Consider the following 19,094-nt stretch of genomic DNA (forward strand, 5'->3'; position numbering starts at 1 on the left):
TCTGTGCTTAAGGCAAACTTTCCCCACCAACAAAATGTTTAAAACCGGCGCACAGACCCTCGAACCACCATAGGAAAAACCCTTACCTGCAGTGAGAGAATCCACGCTGGCCCGCTCCTAACCCCGGCCGAAGGGAATCCTTGTCTCTTATAAATAAACTTTTCGGGAATTTAAAAAGCAAACAATAACTAAAGGCAAGTATGAAAATCGAAATAAATGTAAACTTACCATTAATGCTGCTCCTGCAATGATAAATATCAGCTTGCAATGAAAGAAAAAATCTTTACCTTTTTCCTGCGATCTTCTCACTTCCCAAAATCTTCCACAAAGTGTAGGGAAACCTTTTACAATTACCAGGATTGAAAAAGTAGCAGACAAATCGGAATCTTCTTCGTTAACCATCCAATGCAGCCTTTTCCCGATTCTCCAGGACGTCAGTTGCAGCCGCTGCTAGCTCCCAGCCGAAGTCCTCCGCGCAGAGTTTTTTTATGTGCATGCGCAGTGCGTTTTTTTTTAAATGTTTTTTTTTGCGCATTCTATATTGCCATTATTTTTTATTCGGGAAACTTGGGCCCCAGGGACCGTCGTGGAATGACTTACAATGCAGTTTTTGTTAGCGTGGGTTCAAGCCAGAGTATCCTGCCCCTATTAATTCTTTATTTCAGTTTACGATCTCTTCATAAATTGCAGCAAATCAGTGCAGCCGTTTAAAAAAAATTAAAGTCTCCCTTCAAAAGCAGAGCATAGATCAAAGAATTTGTTAATACCAGGGTGCTAAATGTCTCCTGAATAACCAGACATTGCTAACAAATAGGCCACTATTTGGGGTCTGTGCAAAACAATGGCTTATTCCACATTTGAATCACCTCTCATCGACCTGTCGATAGCCAACCCAGCATGTGGGTGTTTGGGAAAGCTACTCCCTTTCAGACAAGCTTCTGCCGAAAGCACATATTAAGGCAGCTCGCCTGAGTCCTTTTTGTGAACAAATGGCCACAAAAAGTCAAACCATGACAATGGACAAAGGAGGAAACCAGAAGAGAATAAGGAGAGCAAAAAGTTAGAGGGAGTAATTAAAATTTTATTTTACCAATACAGGGAAAGTCTATGTAGATTAGATCCATGGATGGGATTCAGTATGAACTTCTTGTTTACCTAAGTTATGAGAGCGACAAACACGATGGAATTCATAGATACTGGACACTATGTGGAGTGGCCCTTATTTCAAATGTTAATATTAGCAAACCAAGGGGGCGAAATTGGGTTCCTTTGGCAGCGATAATGGGGCGCAAATGAGTTTGCGAGATCAGCGACTCCCGCTAAATTCGGCGGGAGTTTTGCTGTGGCGGTACGGCGTTTCGCCCTGTAAGTGGTCAGTCTATGGTTATTTCCCGAGGTTTGAGGCCTCGCCATAGGGTCCAAATACGTATGGCTTTTTACTTGGCAGGGACCGGTGCCAAATCGGCCCTGCCTTGCTTGCTGCGCTACGGGTTGGTTTTCTGCAGAGACCGGTGCCAATAGGTCTCTCACAGTTATCCAATCTGCTGTTTATGATTTAACACCCGCTTATAGCAAGCACACTAACCCTGTCCTTATGCTCGGGCGAAAAGAATTGCAACGGATTGCTTATAGTGAGACACAGACCAACGTTTCAAGTTCAAAATCACACAAGGTTTATTACAACAGATCAACATCTCCACCCCACTTGCCAGATGCTTGTGAAGTGGAACCATACAGTGCAGTAATACCCAGTAAAACAGTGTACTTCCCTTGCTAACCTTACAGTAGACCAACCCTTCCCTGGGCTAACCCCTCCTGGGACCCACCTAACTCTAAACCCCCCCTCTGGTTTGATTAGGGCACACTGACACCCGCTCTTGCACTTTTGTGTATCAGTTGGTGAGCGTACAACTATTGAGTTCTCACCCAATCCACCTTTCCTTGCTCACTGGTCCTTCCTCAGCGGTTCGACTCCACGGCCCCGTGCTTGACTGAAGCATGCGAGATCCAGGTTGAAGTTGAAGTCCGTCGGTTTGGAGAAGCGAGGCTTCGCTCTCGGTCCTTATCCTCGAGGGGTGGGCAAATGTGCCTTCACGTAGGATGCGAGAAAACGAAGATCGAGCTTCCAAAACGCTCGACAGTTATACTCCTGCAATCCACAATTCTGGCTGGGTTTGGATGGTTCTGTTGCCTTGGGGAACCTTTCCATGGCTTCTTCAGGTCTTATTTTGCGCTATCTGAGATGTGCTAGGGTCTGAACAAAGCCAGCCAATCGATGTCTGAAGGCTTCCCGAGTGAGTGTTAAATGGCCCATCGGTTCTGATTGCTGGACCATTATGGGGACAATGCAGGTGTCGGTCTTGATCTAGCTCCTTGCTCTCTTCCCTAGACGGCCTGGCTCCACACACAAAAGAGTCCCTTGGCCTTTCTAAGAGCACCCAGCTCTGATGTCACTGGCTGCTGGCAGGATTTGAACAGACCCAGCTTCTCGGACCAGTTTCTGTGGGAGAGATCCGCTCCCACGTGTTTCTCCCAGCAACGTGTTTCTTCCTAATCCAGACCAGCCATCGTTTGTCACAGAATTTCAAAAGTCCTTTTCAGGGTGTACCGCCAACAGGGATATAAACACAACAGTCAGCCACCACAGAACTCACCTCAGGAGTGGAAGCAAGTCTTCCTCGATTCCGAGGGACTGCCTATGATGATGATGATGATGGTGATGATGAAACACAACAGTCCAGAGTTGACTTTGTCGACTTACAGCCCTGATCACCTTTGCCCGGAGATCGTGGCGTCATCGCCGTTTGCATCGACCCGGACCCAAAATTGTGTTCCGCCCCCCTGCAGCATGGCCGGGCGAAAGCACTGACAGCTGCAGGAGGCGTGCATCGAGGGGCCAGCCGCTTTGGGGGCGATGTTTAAAGACGAGGTGGCCGAGGTAAATTTAAAAAAAAATGTTCCTTCTCTCTTGCAGGTTTTTTCATGGGTTCCTGCCCGCTATCAATCAGCCCGGCACTATGTTTGAGTGCTGGGCTGATCGGGCGGGATCACAGCTGCTATCGTGGTTCAGGTAATAGTCGACGTATTTACTGAGGCGTACGAAAGCATGAGCCTTATGCTAAACATCCATAAGACAAAGATCCTCCACCAGCCTGTCCTCACCGCACAGCACGGCCCCGCCAGTCATCAAGATCCACGGCGCGACCCTGGACAACATGGACCATTTCCTATACCTCGGGAGCCTCTTATCAACAAGAGCAGACATTGACGATGAGATTCAACACTGCCTGTTGCTCCACTCACCGCCCCGCCTGCTGCCGATTGCGCTCCAGGAAGGAAGTAGGAAGGAAGGCGATTATTTTTTTTTTTAAGAGTTTGAAATCATTAGTACCTGGTGCTAATTTTTCAAGCTTTAAAAAGTTAACAACCCAAATAGGGCGCTACCCAATTTCATCCCCTTGCAAGTGTCTATGCGAGATAAAAGATTGAACTACAGGCACAAAAGTAGATGGTAGGAATGCAGCATAATAATGCTAAATTTACAGATCTACACAGATTTTTATACTTTATAGCAAAAACATACGCCATTTCAAAATAGGAAGCAAAGCACTGAATCGGCATAGTTTTGTCTCATGTTGAATTTTGTCTATTTGTAAAATGTCCGCCATATTCCAAGAGTCTAAAATAATGCAATGGGTTAGAACATAGTCCTTGCACCTTTCGGACTAGGTTTGAATCTAGCATGAGATTTTTAAAAATCTCCTCTTTTTGCTGGTTTAAGGGTTCTCTATGAAATGAGCTTTGGAAGTTTTAATCCAATTCTTAGTATGTGACAATTTATTGAAAATGATAAAGTCCAAAAGAATGGTTGATTAGGAAGTGGAAAAATTCACTTTGTTGAGACAGTCTGGAAGGAATATTGCCCTGTGTAGAGCTGTGTTGCACCAGACCCGGAAGTACATAATTAGCACATATCTCTAAGAGGCAAAGGCAGCACTTGTGTAATTAAACATCTATGGCCAACAAGTGAGGTAACATCCAGCGTCAAGCTAAAAGAAAAGGCTTACACAAAAGCAAGGAAAAGTGGAAAGCAAGAAATGGATACAAAGAAAGTAATAGGTGCAAAAAGGAATTATGAAGAAAGAACTTGCAAGGGATATTAAAGTTAACGGCAAAAGTTTTAATACATATATTAATGGAAAGAGAGTGGTAAAGGCCATTAATGACACATGCAGGTGAGACTATAATGGACAGTAAGGAAATGGCAGACTTGTTAACTGAGTATTTTGCATCCATTTTCATAGTTGAGGGAGAAGACAAATCAGAATATTTTCTCAATGGCGAGAGAGCATCTGTGGAGGAGCAAAGGGTATTTGGTGTTCATGTACACAACTCACTAAAAACTAGTGCACAGATACAAATAATGATCAAAAAGATAATGATCGTAAAATTAGAGCTAGGCCATTTAGGAGTGAAATCATGAAGTTCTTTTTCACACAAAGGTTAGTGGGAATCTGGAACTTGGCCCTCCAAAAGGCTGTGGATGCTGGGTCAGTTGAAATTTTCAAGACTGTGATTGTTAGATGCATGTTGGAGCAAGGGCAGGTAAGTGGAGTTGAGGTGCAGATCAGCCATGATCTAATTGAAAAGCAAACTCAAGGGGCTGAATGGATTACTTCTGTTTGTTCCTATGTCACTCATCTATACGCAGCATCATCCCTCTGGATCCAATGCTTGATATTTCAAATGGATGTGCAAAATGGACAAGTGTTACATTCTCTAGAAGTAACTTGATGAGCATAAAAAAGTTGAAAAAATCCTGTGCTGACACCGTGTAAAGTTTCAGTGTATGGATTGTTCTTTATTATTCAGCACTTTCATTGTTTCCATGCTTTGTGCGTTTTCACTTAAATCATCATCATATGCAGTCCCTCGGCAGCGAGGATCACTAAGAAGTATCTGCGGGAATACATGGAGGATAATAATTAGAACCGTGGAAAAAGTGCACAGAAAATTTATACTGGAAAAGTTTGATCGTGACTTGGGGGTACTGGGCAGTAAGTCCTTCAGGTATCTGTAAACAACAGAATTGGACTTGTTTGAAGACAGTGAATGCAGCCCCCCCCCCCCCACCACCACCACACACACACACACAAGTAAATTGTGGGTGTAATTATTTTGTCGTTGGCAACCTGTAATTTCAATCATTCTGGAAACCTTAATCGACGTCAAAATGACATCACACTAATTGCAGTCTCTGTATAACATAGAGCTGTGTTTAACGTGACTTACTGTCAGATGCTGAGGAGAGCGCTTGATTTAAAGGGTCATCATAGTGTCTTGATAAAATGTCACAGCTGTGTGTTGGTACTTTTGTACTTGTATGAAAGGAGATATGTATGCTCGGCCTACATCTATAACATACTATTGATTCTGTTACAAATTTGGGGCTGGCACTAGATATGCTTTTGGGTTCACCATCAGTGGTCTTCTACATAAATGGACCCCATGTCTCTTACAACCAGGAGTTCGCCTAAACTGCTCCATATCTAATCATGCTATATCGTGACCTGGGGTAGTAACAGTGAAACCCTGTGTTATGTGAACCAGATATCATAATCGCGTACTTTCCCTCGTGAATTTCTCCTATCTTGTAGAAGGCGGACCGATACACACTAGTGAAATTAAGCTAATTATAAACCAACATGCTGATTTATTTTGTATATAAGTGAATGAACAGAACAACATTTACTGTGAATTTTAATCTATTTGGTAATGCTCCTCATAACATATAAAATGACAAGAGTACATCATATTATCCACATTAGCAAGCTAAATACACTTTGCTGACTTGAAATTTCTCTAGTTAGTCAGCACTACACAAAAGCAGGGAATTTTCACTTTCTCTTTACCAGATTTGTGTCTTCTTTCTTAGCTAGACAGGAAGTCAAAGGCCCTGGTGACTGACCCTCCCCACCTCCCCTGTCCGTCCATTTTATCCCCATGCCCAGAGATTGGCCACTCGAGTGCTCTGCCCTCCTAGAATAGCCAAATAGCCAACCCCCTTTCAATTCACATGACTGTACAGTATATTGAAATAGCTTCAATGTGTGCATAGTTACCAACATGTCTTTAATAAACCTCATATGTCTCAAGCTGATGTGTTGCCACCATTCTGGACAGCAGTTTCATGTGAATTTAACTCCGCATTCCCAGGGGCTGCACGCTGCGGATTTGATCCTTCGTGAGCTAAATTTAAACAAAGTTGAACCAAGCTGAGTAAGTTATGAAACTGAAAGGAATACATTTGACTTCATAACAAAGAGGAACATCTAAGTAAATAGGAACGGGGAAGTGCTTAGCTTATCCAGTAAGTCCTTGTTCAGGAATTTCCCCACAACATTTCCATTTTCTTTCTGCTGTGATACCAAGTTTGTATTCCTTTGCTCCTCACTGAATTTGGAATGTTTGCATTTCCTATTAGAATGCTTCAACCAAATTTGCAGTTATTGCCTTTGGTAGTCGGCTGTTTCATATGTTTACTGCTTTTAAGTGTGAAGTAATTATGTTTAGGTCAAGGTTTACAATCTCCTAGTTCAGCACCAACAATTTTCCATCCGTCTTTTCATGATTTAAAAAACTTGGAAAATGTTTCCACTTAGTCTTTCAGCTTCTACCGAGAAAACAATTCATTCTTCAGTTCTGGCAAAGGGTTAAACCTTAAATGTTAATCTGCCTTTTTACAGATGCTGACTGCGGCATTTTCTATTTATGTTTCTAATTCTTTAAACCTTCATACGTCAAATAAAGTTTTTTCAATATATAATGGGAAGAAGGACTATATGGGTATCTTCTGAAGAACTCTGGTATGATAGATACTTTGGGACATATAATCTGAAGTTTAATCACAAGAACCACTTGATACCTTGGTGGCCTGTTGATATGTTGATATTATGGGCTGGTATACTAATATATTACACTAATGGTGGCAGGATATTGGCTTTACACCCCTCATATTCCCCACACAATGCCTTTCCGATCTAAGCCAGACTAATGGAGAGAGATAGAGTGGAGGCAATATACCTCTTCACAACTGGAAGAGAAAATCACAGCCAGACAATCCCTGCACACCTCTTCCATTGCAGCAATGACGCAAGACCTACACAGAGTGAGGAGACCAAACGGGGGAGAAAGTTACTTTTATTTTTTGAAATGCAGTTCGTTAAAAGTCTCCTGTTTTCCTTTTGACCTTGTAGGTGGACAAGATAGCTGAAGTGTGGAAGTTTCATGCATTAAAGAAATCAAGCGGGATCGCAGTCCATCTGCTTCGGAGACGAAAAGGCTCTCGGCCTCGAGACCATCACAAGTATCTCAACCTTTACCACAAATAGAGGTCAAAGTCAGAAAATAGTACTTGAACTCTGTACCCTCAATCTACGTGAAGAGGATTCATCAACAGGCCTGATCTGTATTGAACCAAATCAAACTAGCTCATCATGAAATACAGTACGGGTCCTTGCAAAGGGGTTTTATACCATCCAGTTTCTACAAACTACGTAGTTTTTTGGGGGAATAATCTGATAGCAGCTGTGCTATCATAAGGCAAGCTCCATGTCCTGCAAACTAAAGAAAGCCACACAGATTTATTATATAAATAGAGGGTGCAGTTGGGACTGGGTGACTTAAGACAGTTTGGAATACTGTCCATTCTCCTCTAGATCCTGGGTTGAAAGGCTCCTCATTTGATTGTCTATAAGGATTCTAAATAAAATTAGCTTTTGACAGTCTGAACCCATCCACAGAGGCCATGAATCCATGGCACAAAATTGCCTGAAATTTAATACAATTTGACGCTAAGTTGGTAGGTTCACTCAGTCAGGCCGCAGTGTGAAAATGTCAAAGTAGGGAGTGATCTTCTGATTTTAAAATTAAGGTTCATTGTTGGGTGCAATGTAAAGGCATCATTACCTAGAATCTGATGTTGCTATGACAATATAAAAGAAGAGAACTCTGTGCCTCCAAAGGTGTCCAGCATCCTGCTTTACATGGCTCTAGAGAGCTGCCAACAAAGGCCTTTATCCTATTGTTTAAATAAGGACTTGGCAGTGTACTGCAAAAGTAGAACAGAAATTTCAATTTCTGGGTCATGGGCCTTCACTTTAGCACCTGTATTCCAGCGCTATCCTGCCAATATAAAAATGTTTTGATGTGCTTTACCTAATTAAGGAGGGCTATCTGCTGATAATGGTTGAAAACAGTGGGAAATTGCTTCATTTCCCAACGTGGACATCCATGGCCTTAATAATCGAAGCTGCATTTTAATTGAAGAGAAAAGTAATGAAATAAATTGAGGATGTGGAACAGGAACAATGAAGGAGTGCACAAGGCTGCGTGAGATAACAGAACATAAGGCACAGGAATGCTTTTATGAGATGTTACGATTTTTTAAAATCATGGCAAAGTGTGCTGTTCTGTAATGATTTTCTCCCAATTTTACTTATTGTAAATTGCTCTGGTGTAACATTCAGGCCTCAAGCAACATTCTAAAGGATCCTCTCTACATGTCAACTCAGTCTCCAAATCAGAGTGCTGGAACTCAACTCGGCACCTAAAGCTGGTTAGACAATATTTTGTTCATTTCTCTCATAATACTTGTAATCATTGGACGAACTTCATGGAATTTACTTTTTTTGGACCTCACTGTGCACATAGTACTGTGCATCAGAGTCAGACTAACGAACTCTGGGATTATATCAACCAGAGAATGACCAGCACTTTGTAAGTGTGGGAAAGCAATAGGTTTTCTAATTGTTTATGTTTGTTACTTTGTATAGCATTTCAGCAGTGCCTCATCATGAATAATTATAGACCCAGGACCCAGGCAGCAGAGGGGGAGGAGAAAAACAGATGTGACTTTCTCACTATAGAAATTGCAGCTCAAGATGGGCTTAAAGAGAAAATAGTACAAGTCTGCCACTTTGAGCAGGGCACACACACCAGGAACAGGACCTCTTAAGGGGCGGGAGAAAGGGGAAGCAAAGGTAAAACGAAACAACATGCGTCCATTGTGCTTACGTCAGAGCTCTGAACAAATGAGTTGCAATGTAAATCCTTAAAGAACAAACAACAACTGGCAGTGTGGCTCAAGGTTGTATGGGACGTGGAACAGATAACAGCATAAACCATGAGACTAAAACATTTCAAAAAATAGAAAATGCTGGAAACATTCAGCGGGTCAGGCAGCATTTGTGGGTTATGTTATTGGGCCAGATTTTGCTGATGTGCCCTGTTAGACTTTGTTCTGCACTCTTCAGTTCAAAATTGTTCTGTGCTGTAACTTACTGTAAGTGCGAGCTGATAATGGCGTGGCAAGGGCAATGGGCAGTTGGGACCTCTAAATGCTGGAACTAAGAGTGTATTTCCTTAAACAATGAGATTTAAGGATTGAGAAAGAAATCAAGGAATGACGGAGAAGGAGGGTGAATTATAATGGGTGAATTAGAGTCAAATCGGGTATAGAGGCGAGGGCCTAGGGACAGCACGGGCCAGCCCTAGGGACAGCACGGGCCAGCCCACACTGCGATCTATGGACAGTAGGAGCATATGTGCGCACTAGGCCCATGCAGCAGAGCTTGGTCTCCAGTCGTCTTGGTTAACCTTGCCACTGGATCAAGACCTAGCTCTGTCAAGCCTGTGTGGTGGCTGGTGTGCAACGGCCACCCCACGTTAAAAGAATCCACACACTGGCATCTTCCACCCTTCAACATGTAGTTCAGGACCTAGAATATCAGGTCCCTCATTGAAACACCTGTGAACTCATCCCTTTTTGGTGTGGAAGCGGATCATCCTCGACACGAGGGACTGCCTAATACTATACTATAGAAGGTGAAATAAAGCGAGAGAAAGAAATATTGGATTAAGAGAGAGAAAAAAAAGACAAAGGAAAAGTAAGAAAAACAATTAAAAATTAATCTCTAAGAACAATTATCACCTGAAGGAATAAGGCTCCATAGTTTAAGTTGTTCAATTTCTGGAGAGATTGATTGGCAATGTATTGACAATTATCACGTTAAAAAAGCTCTTAATTACCAGACTTAACTTTTATGTGGCGAGTTTAATGGGAAATTAATGTGCAAATCCAACAATTTCTTGAAAATAATGGGGAGACTAAGGGTGAGGTGCGTGGCAAACAGCAGGATCGACCAGCAAGTTCTGGAGACTCGTAACTCACGGCGTACCTCTTCATCCCCTGAACTTGCTGGCTGATTTGCACATTAATAATGACGTGTCGTTAGCACTGTTATTTTTACAGGAAGATCCAGCCCAATATTGTTGAAACTGGAGGATATTACAGATAAACAGCATTTAAAGAAAAAACAACAAAGGGAAGGGAGAAGGAAAGGGAAAAACACTATAAAAGTCAACATGAACGCAGTTGTTGGAGAGAATTGTTCTTTGTTGCCAATTTGTCTATGTTTTACCAATTACAGACCTAGTCAGCTTAGGGTGATTGCATGTGAACCAGCAGACAACATTTCCCTATGTACATCTCTGGTTTTGGATCCAACAACCTTTTATTTTTTCATGAACTGAAAGCATACAGTTAGCCTAGGTGCTTAATTTCCTCTGATATCCTTGCCAACCTTCAATGACTTCTCACCTTTCAGCAAAATGACTTCAAAATCCATATCCTGATCTAAAAATCCTTCAATGACCTCGCTCCTTCCTACCTCAGTAATCTCCTCTAGCCCTATAATACTGCTCACATCCTTAACTTTTCCATCTCTGTGTATTCCCTTTTCCCTAATCAGCAACAAAGCCTTCAGCCACCTTGCCCCAATACTCAGGAACTCTCTTCCCATCCCCCTCCCCCTTGCTTCATCCTTCTAAAACCTACCTCTTTAGTCTGTTTCAGTCAGCTTCTCCAATTCCCCACCTAATCCTGCTTTGGTTTGACCTCGAACTGTGAAGAGCTTTGAAATATGTTGCTATATAAATGTAACTAGTTGTGGGTACTACACAGGCAATACATTTCTATAAAAATTCTTTTGTGTGCTATTTTAATTTCCAGATTAATGAAAATATTAACGCACAAAAGAATTACACAAACTAATTAACTGCTGGTGTTCACAGCCCTGGTATTCACAGGGAATTCCATGGGATTTATCTGATTCCCCATGTTGAAGATCAGTCATTAGCAGTTTTATGTGTGCCAACAGTTTTAATTTGTTGTCTCACATCAAGTTGTCCACACTCCTGATTTATGGTACAGATAAGCGAGGTGCTGCGATCGCACATTATTGGAGCTCAGGTTATTTTGTGCATTTTTATTGTAAGGATTCTTCATTGAAAACATAAGAAGGCTTGTGATATTTTCAAATACTTGCTGTTAATATGAAAATCATCCTGTTGCTGGAGGGAAAACTAGTTTCAAATCATCTAGGTGAAAAGCGAAGATAAAAGATAGAACTTGCATTTATATATCGCTTTTCAAGTCCTGAGAACATTCCAAAGCATTTCATACCCAACGAATTAATTATTTTTGAAGTGCAGTCGTTCTTATTGTTTCGACAATCATAAATGAAGTAAGACCAAGGTGGGAGCCAATGGTGAAAGGGATCAGACTATTGTAATATCGATTTTTTGGGGAGGAGGAAATTCAGAACACATCAAGAACATTGGAAAATTACATACTGAGGTATATTCAGGAAGCAACAACTACTTTAAGCATCATGATTATTTCTCATATCCCTGCACTCCCCAAACTGGTAATTGAGTCAAATGTTGCATTGTGAATGGACAGGATCTCAAGTCATGTGACTCCATTAGCATTAATGTAAGTTTAAAAATAACTCGATAGCTCTCATACCATTCAAGTGATATAAGGAGGAATTGGCAGGAAGCAGGCAGCCTGCCTGGAAGAAGCGGCATCAGGCTTGGAAAATTTTAACGACCAGGTCTCGTTTACATCTCGTTGGCTAGCTGCCTACCCAACCACCCACACCGATTGGGTGGAAAGAGTTGAGCAGTTGAGCAGATGTCGCCAGATGAAGATCGACACTTGGGTACATTGCGTTGCAGAGGAAGGGTGTTGGCAGGGTCTGATAGGTGGGAGCTCAGGGCAGTAGAGACCCCAACTTTCCTTGTGGGGCCTGGAGGTGCACTCCTGCTTTTCCGTCCCCACAAAGGAAGGTTTGACACTTACCTTACAGGGAATATTATTCCTGCAGGACTTCACTGAGTGGGGCACCAGTGGCGAGCGCCCCGGGCAGTCGATGGTTAAAATGCCATCGGGGTTCTATATGCGTCACAGGACCACACTTTGCATAAATGTGTGCGCCCAGAATGTTTGGTCTTCTACTCATCTATGTTTGTTTTTGAAAAAAAAATCCTCCAACCTTCCGTTTTGCTCACAGATTTTGCCTTCTCAATTCTTTTCCATCTGTTTATGTTACAGATGGTTTCAGAAACAACACTTCACTATGGTTTATGCTGTTTGGGAGACTCAAGCTCCTGCAGAATATATAAAGTGTAAAACAAATTGTACAGGGAGAGGTTTCACTGGTTCATTTTGTAGTATTATAAATTATCACTGCGAATTTCATATTCAGATTATTGAATAAATTATATTTTTACCTGATTGGTCTGGTCTGGTTTGTTGTGTTATAGATGGAGGGGAGATATTATTTTTGATGCTCACACTTTCAGCTTTCTTGCCCATATGCTATGGATTCATCATTAGTCATCCCAGAATCGTATCCCTAGATTTGCAGAAAAAAAACTCCTTTTTACTACTCACTGGGTTGAGACTGTATGAAGAAAGAAAGACGTATATTTATATAGCCCCATTCACAACCTCAGGATGTCACTGAATAGTAGTCACTGTTCTAATGTAGGAAACATGGCAGCCAATTTACGCACAGCAAGCTCGCACAAACAGCAATGTGATAATGACCAGATGATCTGTTTTTTTAGTGAAGTTGATTGAGGGATAAATATTGGCCAGGACAGCAGGGAGAACTCCCCTGCTCTTCTTCAAAATAGTGCCACAGGATCTTTTACATCCACCTGCGAGAGCTGATGGGTCCATGGTTTAATGTCTCGTCCAAAAGACGGCACCTCCGACATTGCAGCACTCTTATTACTACACTGGGATGGCAGCCTAGATTTTTGTACTCAAGTCTCTGAAGGAAGCTGAATAAATACCAGATGAAGGGAGAAAATGGGGGAGAATGGAATTATATTTATAAAATAAAAATTCAAATGTGTGGTATAAATGCAACACATGACATGCGATTTGTTGGTTAAAAAAGAAAGAATTGCAGGGGTCAGAGGGTCGAGTAAGAAGGAGGAACTGAGGGAAATTGTGTTGGGGAAATTGATGGGATTGAAGGACGATAAATCCCCAGGACATGATGGACTGCATCCCAGAGTACTTAAGGAGGTGGCCTTGGAAATAGCGGATGCAATGACAGTCATTTTCCAACATTCCATGGACTCTGGATCAGTTCCTATCGAGTGGAGGATAGCCAAAATAACCCCACTTTTTAAAAAAGGAGGGAGAGAGAAAACTGGGAATTAAAGACCGACCGGTCAGCCTGACATACCGGTAGTGGGTAAAATGATGGAATCAATTATTAAGGATGCCATTATTAAGGATGCCAATTATTAAGGCGCATTTGGAAAGAGGTGACATGATGGATCCAAGTCAGCATGGATTTGTGAAAGGGAAATCATGCTTGACAAATCTGGAATTTTTTGAGGATGTTTCCAGTAGAGTGGACAAGGGAGAACCAGATGATGTGTATTTGGACTTTCAGAATGCCTCCAACAAGGTCGCACACAAGAGATTAATGTGCAAAGTTAAAGCACATGGGATTGGGGGTAGTGTGCTGACGTGGATTGAGAACTGATTGGCAGACAGGAAGCAAAGAGTAGTAGTAAATGGGTACTTTTCAGAATGGCAGGCAGTGACTAGTGGGGTACCGCAAGGTTTTGTGCTGGGGCCCCAGCTGTTTATATCGTACATTAATGATTTAGACGAGGGGATTAAATATAGTATTTCCAAATTTGCGGATGACACTAAGTTGGGTGACAGTGTGAGCTGCGAAGAGGATGCTATGAGGCTGCAGAGTGACTTGGATAGGTTAGGTGAGTGGGCAAATGCATGGCAGATGAAGTATAATGTGGATAAATGTGAGGTTATCCACTTTGGTGGTAAAAACAGAGAGACAGTCTATTATCTGAATGGTGACAAATTAGGAAAAGGGGAGGTGCAACGAGACCTGGGTGTCATAGTCCATCAGTCATTGAAGGTTGGCATGCAGGTACAGCAGGCGGTTAAGAAAGCAAATGGCATGTTGGTCTTCATAGCGAGGGGATTTGAGTACAGGGGCATGGAGGTGTTTCTACAGTTGTACAGGGCCTTGGTGAGGCCACACCTGGAGTATTGTGTACAGTTTTGGTCTCCTAACTTGAGGAAGGACATTCTTGCTATTGAGGAAGTGCAGCGAAGGTTCACCAGATAGATTCCCGGGATGGCGGGACTGACATATCAAGAAAGACTGGATCAATTGGGCTTGTATTCACTGGAGTTCAGAAGAATGAGAGGGGATCTCATAGAAATTTTTTAAATTCTGACGGGTTTAGACAGGTTAGATGCAGGAAGAATGTTTCCAATGTTGGGGAAGTCCAGAACCAGGGATCACAGTCTTAAGGATAAGGGGTAAGCCATTTAGGATCGAGATGAGGAGAAACTTCTTCACCCAGAGAGTGGTGAACCTGTGGAATTCTCTACCACAGAAAGTTGTTGAGGCCAATTCACTAAATACATTCAAGAAGGAGTTAGATGTAGTCCTTACTACTCGGGGGATCAAGGGGTATGGCGAGAAAGCAGGAATGGGGTACTGAAGTTGCATGTTCAACCATGAACTTATTGAATGGCGATGCAGGCTCGAAGGGCCGAATGGCCTACTCCTGCACCTATTTTCTATGTTTCTATATAGTACCAGTCTCCTCAGCTGATCCCAGAAGCTTCACAGCCAATGAATTTGTTTTGTTTTAAAGTGTAATCACTTGCTGTGTAGGGTTCATGGCTGCTTCATTGCTTATCGCATAGTCCCACAAACAACAACTGAGGTAAATGACCAGTAAATCTGTTCTGATAGTCTTAGTTGAAGAATATATTTTGGCCAGGCATGAAGTAATAGAGGTGGATTTCTCCTTTGGCCGGCTGCCTGGCAGAATGTGCCCAGGAGGCTCAGTCCATTTTGAGGACCAGGCCTCATTTGTATTGGGGCGGGGCACTCTGCAGCCGGAAACCCTGAGGCAGCATGTTGGTTTTGTGCCAGTGCGATATCTGGTGGCCTGGTCAGCCCCCGGGCCAGAGGCAGGTAGGTTCCTGGGTGGGAGGAGGGACCGATCCATGGAGGGGGTGCCCCGGAGTGTGAGCGTCACAGGCTGGGTTTGTGGAGGCTGGAGGAGCAGTTCTGCTTCACATAAATAAAAGAGGAACTCGCCTGCAAGATGCTCATCGGTCGGACCACCCCCTGTAATTGTCGGCCTAGATTATATGGTCAACTCCTGGAGTTAGTCTTGAACATACAATCTTCTGATTTAGAGACCACCACTGTGCCAAGCTGACACCTAAGTGTAGTACTGTACATTAAGCTGGCAGTTTTTTTTCTGGGATGAGGTAACTTGTTTCAGCTCATGGTCGTTCAGTGAGGGCTGCACCTTCCACTCGGAAGTACACTTCCCTCAAACACCTTGAGATGTTTTTCTGCATTTTTTATTCATTCACGGCATGTGGCCGTTGCTGGCAAAGCCAATATTTATTGGCCATCTCTTATTGCCCTGGAGAAGGTGGTGGTGAGCCGCCGCCTTGAAATGCTGCAGTCCATGTGCTGAAGGTACTCCCACATTGCTGTTAGGGAGGCAGTTCCAGGATTTTGACCCAGCGACGATGAAGGAATGGCGATATACTTCCAAGTCAGGATTGTGAGTTGGAGGGGAACACGGAGGTGGAGGTGTTATCATTCGCCTGCTGCCCTTGTCCTTCCAGACGGTAAAGATCGCGGGCTTGGGAGGCGCTGGCGAAGAAGCCTTGAAGGCGCTATATAAATGCAAGTTATTGTTGTTTGATTGGAGCCATACCAAGATATATACAATCCTGGTGAAGCCTAAAATACAACAAGGACATTATATGACTGGTGAGATTTTTTGAACATTTGTCAGAGATAACCAGTAAGAGTACTTTGGACAGGATTTACTTCCCATGAACTTTCCTTTTCTCTTTAATGAAAACTTCCAAACTTTGTATTAGAACAAAAGTGATTGGACATAAAGCAGAGCAGAATGCCAATGATGTGAGTGATTGATAGGGAGAACATTACAACACAACTAAATAAATAATTTCAAAGAAAATAAGAGGATATTGAATTTCTGATCATGTAGTAATTTAGTCTCAGATTTCACGATGTCACTGACTTCATTCACATTCAGTTGCAAATCCTTTGTTACTGTATTTGTGTGTGTATTTGCCTTTCAAGTTCTTTTGATGTGGCAGCTATTTTGTGTTCCTGGCGATGATTGTGTTTCATTATTTTAGAAGGCATTACGCTTGAAGTTTCCTCTATGAGGGAGGATGAATTGAATTTGTTATCAAACAGCTGCTATCAGCAGTTTTTATAGTTGGACGGGTTTTCTTGTTCCTGTTTAGGAAAAGCAAGCTCTGTGCAATGTTCTCCCTACGTCAGAGATGTGCAGCTGGCTAGACGCACCGTTCTTCTGCCATCAGCTGTACCTCCAATTATAAACAGCGGAGCTCGGAGTGTCTGTTATAAGAATATAGATATGTTTTTATATTGTTTTTACTATGGAACAAAGACAGAACAGCTAATGTTGCAATTATGGTTAAACCACATGAGTAGATCAGAATTTGCTTAAACTCTATGCTTGCAGATCCCATCTCTGGATTATAATGGCACTCCAGGGTAAAATCATGGTTCAGGAAGAGCAAAAATTGGAAGCAAAAGTTGCTGAGATGACATTGGAGATAGAAGATAACTTTAGGCCATGGATTAGGATATTGATAAGGATGAAGCCCCTCTGGTTGTGTGTTCAGAAATCTGTCTGATGACTGAAGGGTCATAAGATGCCTGACAAAGTTAAATTCAGCAAGAATTAGACAATGTAAACTTGTATTTTAAATGGTATGAAAAAGGAATACAAAGCAAAACTCAGGATAAAATCCTAGGACAAGGATAAACATCCTAACTACCTTCAAGGAGAGGTACCATGAAAGGCCTGGACAGACAATCGCTCACGATTCCCGGGAAATTCTTTATACAGGAGTTTTCTAGACGTACAACTGCAGGTACTGCTCTGCATGTAATCTTAAGATGAGTTTTTGAAAAAATAATAAATGAGGTTAATTGTCAAGACATATTTCTGTCTCTAGTTTTCACAAATCTGATACTAAAAGGATATGGATTATTCAACACTTACGACTCAGGGATAAAATGGGTCTACAGTTAACATAGAAACATAGAAATTAGGTGCAGGAGCAGGCCATTCGGCCCTTCGAGCCTGCACCGCCATTCAATAAGATCATGGCTGATCATTCAACCTCAGTACCCCTTTCCTGCTTCTCTCCATACCCCTTGATCCCTTTGGTTGCGAGGGCCATATCTAATTCCCTTGTGAATATATCTAACGAACTGGCCTCAACAACTTTCTGCGGTAGAGAATTTCATAGGTTAACCACTCTCTGAGTGAAGAAGATTCTCCTCATCTTGGTCCTAAATGGCTTACCCCTTATTCTTAGACTGTGACCCCTTGTTCTGGAACTCCCCAGCAACTGGAACATTCTTCCTGCATCTAACCAATCCAATCCCGTCAGAATTTTATATGTTTCTATGAGATCCCCTCTCATTCTTCTAAACTCCAGTGGATACAAGCCTAGTCGATCCAGTCTCTCCTCATATGTCAGTCCTGCCATCCCGGGAATCAATCTGGTGAACCTTCGCTGTACTCCCTCAATAGCAAGAACGTACTTCCTCAGATTAGGAGACCAAAACTGAACACAATATTCCAGGTGTGACCTCGCTAAGGCTCTGTACAAGTGCAGTAAGGCCTCCCTATTCCTATACTCAAATCCTCTAGTTATGAAGGCCAACATGCCATTTGCCTTCTTCACCGCCTGCTGTATCTGCATGCCAAACTTCAATGACTGATGTACCATGACACCCAGGGCTCGTTGCACCTCCCCTTTTCCTAATCTGTCACCATTCAGATAATATTCTGTCTTCCTGTTTTTGCCACCAAAGTGGATAACCTCACATTTATCCACATTATACTGCATCTGCCATGCTTTTGCCCACTCACTAACTTGCCCAAGTCACCCTGCAGCCTCTTAGCATCGTCCTCACAGCTCACACTGCCATCCAGCTTAGTGTCATCTGCAAACTTGGAGATATTACATTCAATTCCTTCATCTAAATTATTGATGTTTATTGTAAATAGCTGGGGTCCCAGCACTGAACCCTGCGGCACCCCACTGCCTGCCATTCTGAAAAGGACCCGTTTATTCCAACTCTCTGCTTCCTGTATGCCAACCAGTTTTTTATCCATGTCAATACATTACCCCAATACCATGTGCTTTAATTTTGTACACTAATCTCTTGTGTGGGTTGTCAAAAGCCTTTTGAAAGTCCAAATACACCACATCCACTGGTTCTCCCTTGTCCACTCTACTAGTTATGTCCTCAAAAAATTCCAGAAGATTTGTCAAGCACGATTTCCCCTTCATAAATCCATGCTGACTTGGACTGATCCTGTCACTGCTTTCCAAATGCGCTGCTATTTCATCTTTAATAATTGATTCCAACATTTTCCCCACCACCGATGTCAGGCTAACCGGTCTATAATTCCCCGTTTTCTCTCTCCCTCCTTTCTTAAAAAGTGGTGTTACATTAACTACCCTCCAGTCCATAGGAACTGATCCAGAGTCAATAGAATGTTGAAAAATGATCACCAATGCATCCACTATTTCTCGGGCCACTTCCTTAAGTACTCTGGGATGCAGCTCATCA

General features: G+C 42.5%; 1 protein-coding gene across 2 annotated transcripts in view; it reads left to right on the forward strand.

Moving 5' to 3' along the window:
• The window catches only part of LOC139268508 (BTB/POZ domain-containing protein 19-like), a 219,879-nt gene that overhangs the window by 195,786 nt on the left and 4,999 nt on the right, over positions 1 to 19,094 (forward strand). Inside the window, exon 8 of one of the 2 annotated variants that reach the window (XR_011594043.1) lies at positions 7,257 to 7,393. Coding sequence is in view for 1 of the 2 variants with exons in the window: in XM_070886750.1 (XP_070742851.1) it covers positions 7,257 to 7,391 (135 nt within the window). In the remaining variant the exon portion in view is untranslated. Of the gene's footprint in view, positions 1 to 7,256; positions 12,605 to 19,094 lie in introns of those variants that run through there. The other variant, XM_070886750.1, reaches the window with a different exon arrangement.

The sequence above is a fragment of the Pristiophorus japonicus genome, chromosome 8, assembly GCF_044704955.1.
Source record: "Pristiophorus japonicus isolate sPriJap1 chromosome 8, sPriJap1.hap1, whole genome shotgun sequence".
Classification (NCBI taxonomy): Eukaryota; Metazoa; Chordata; class Chondrichthyes; family Pristiophoridae; genus Pristiophorus; species Pristiophorus japonicus.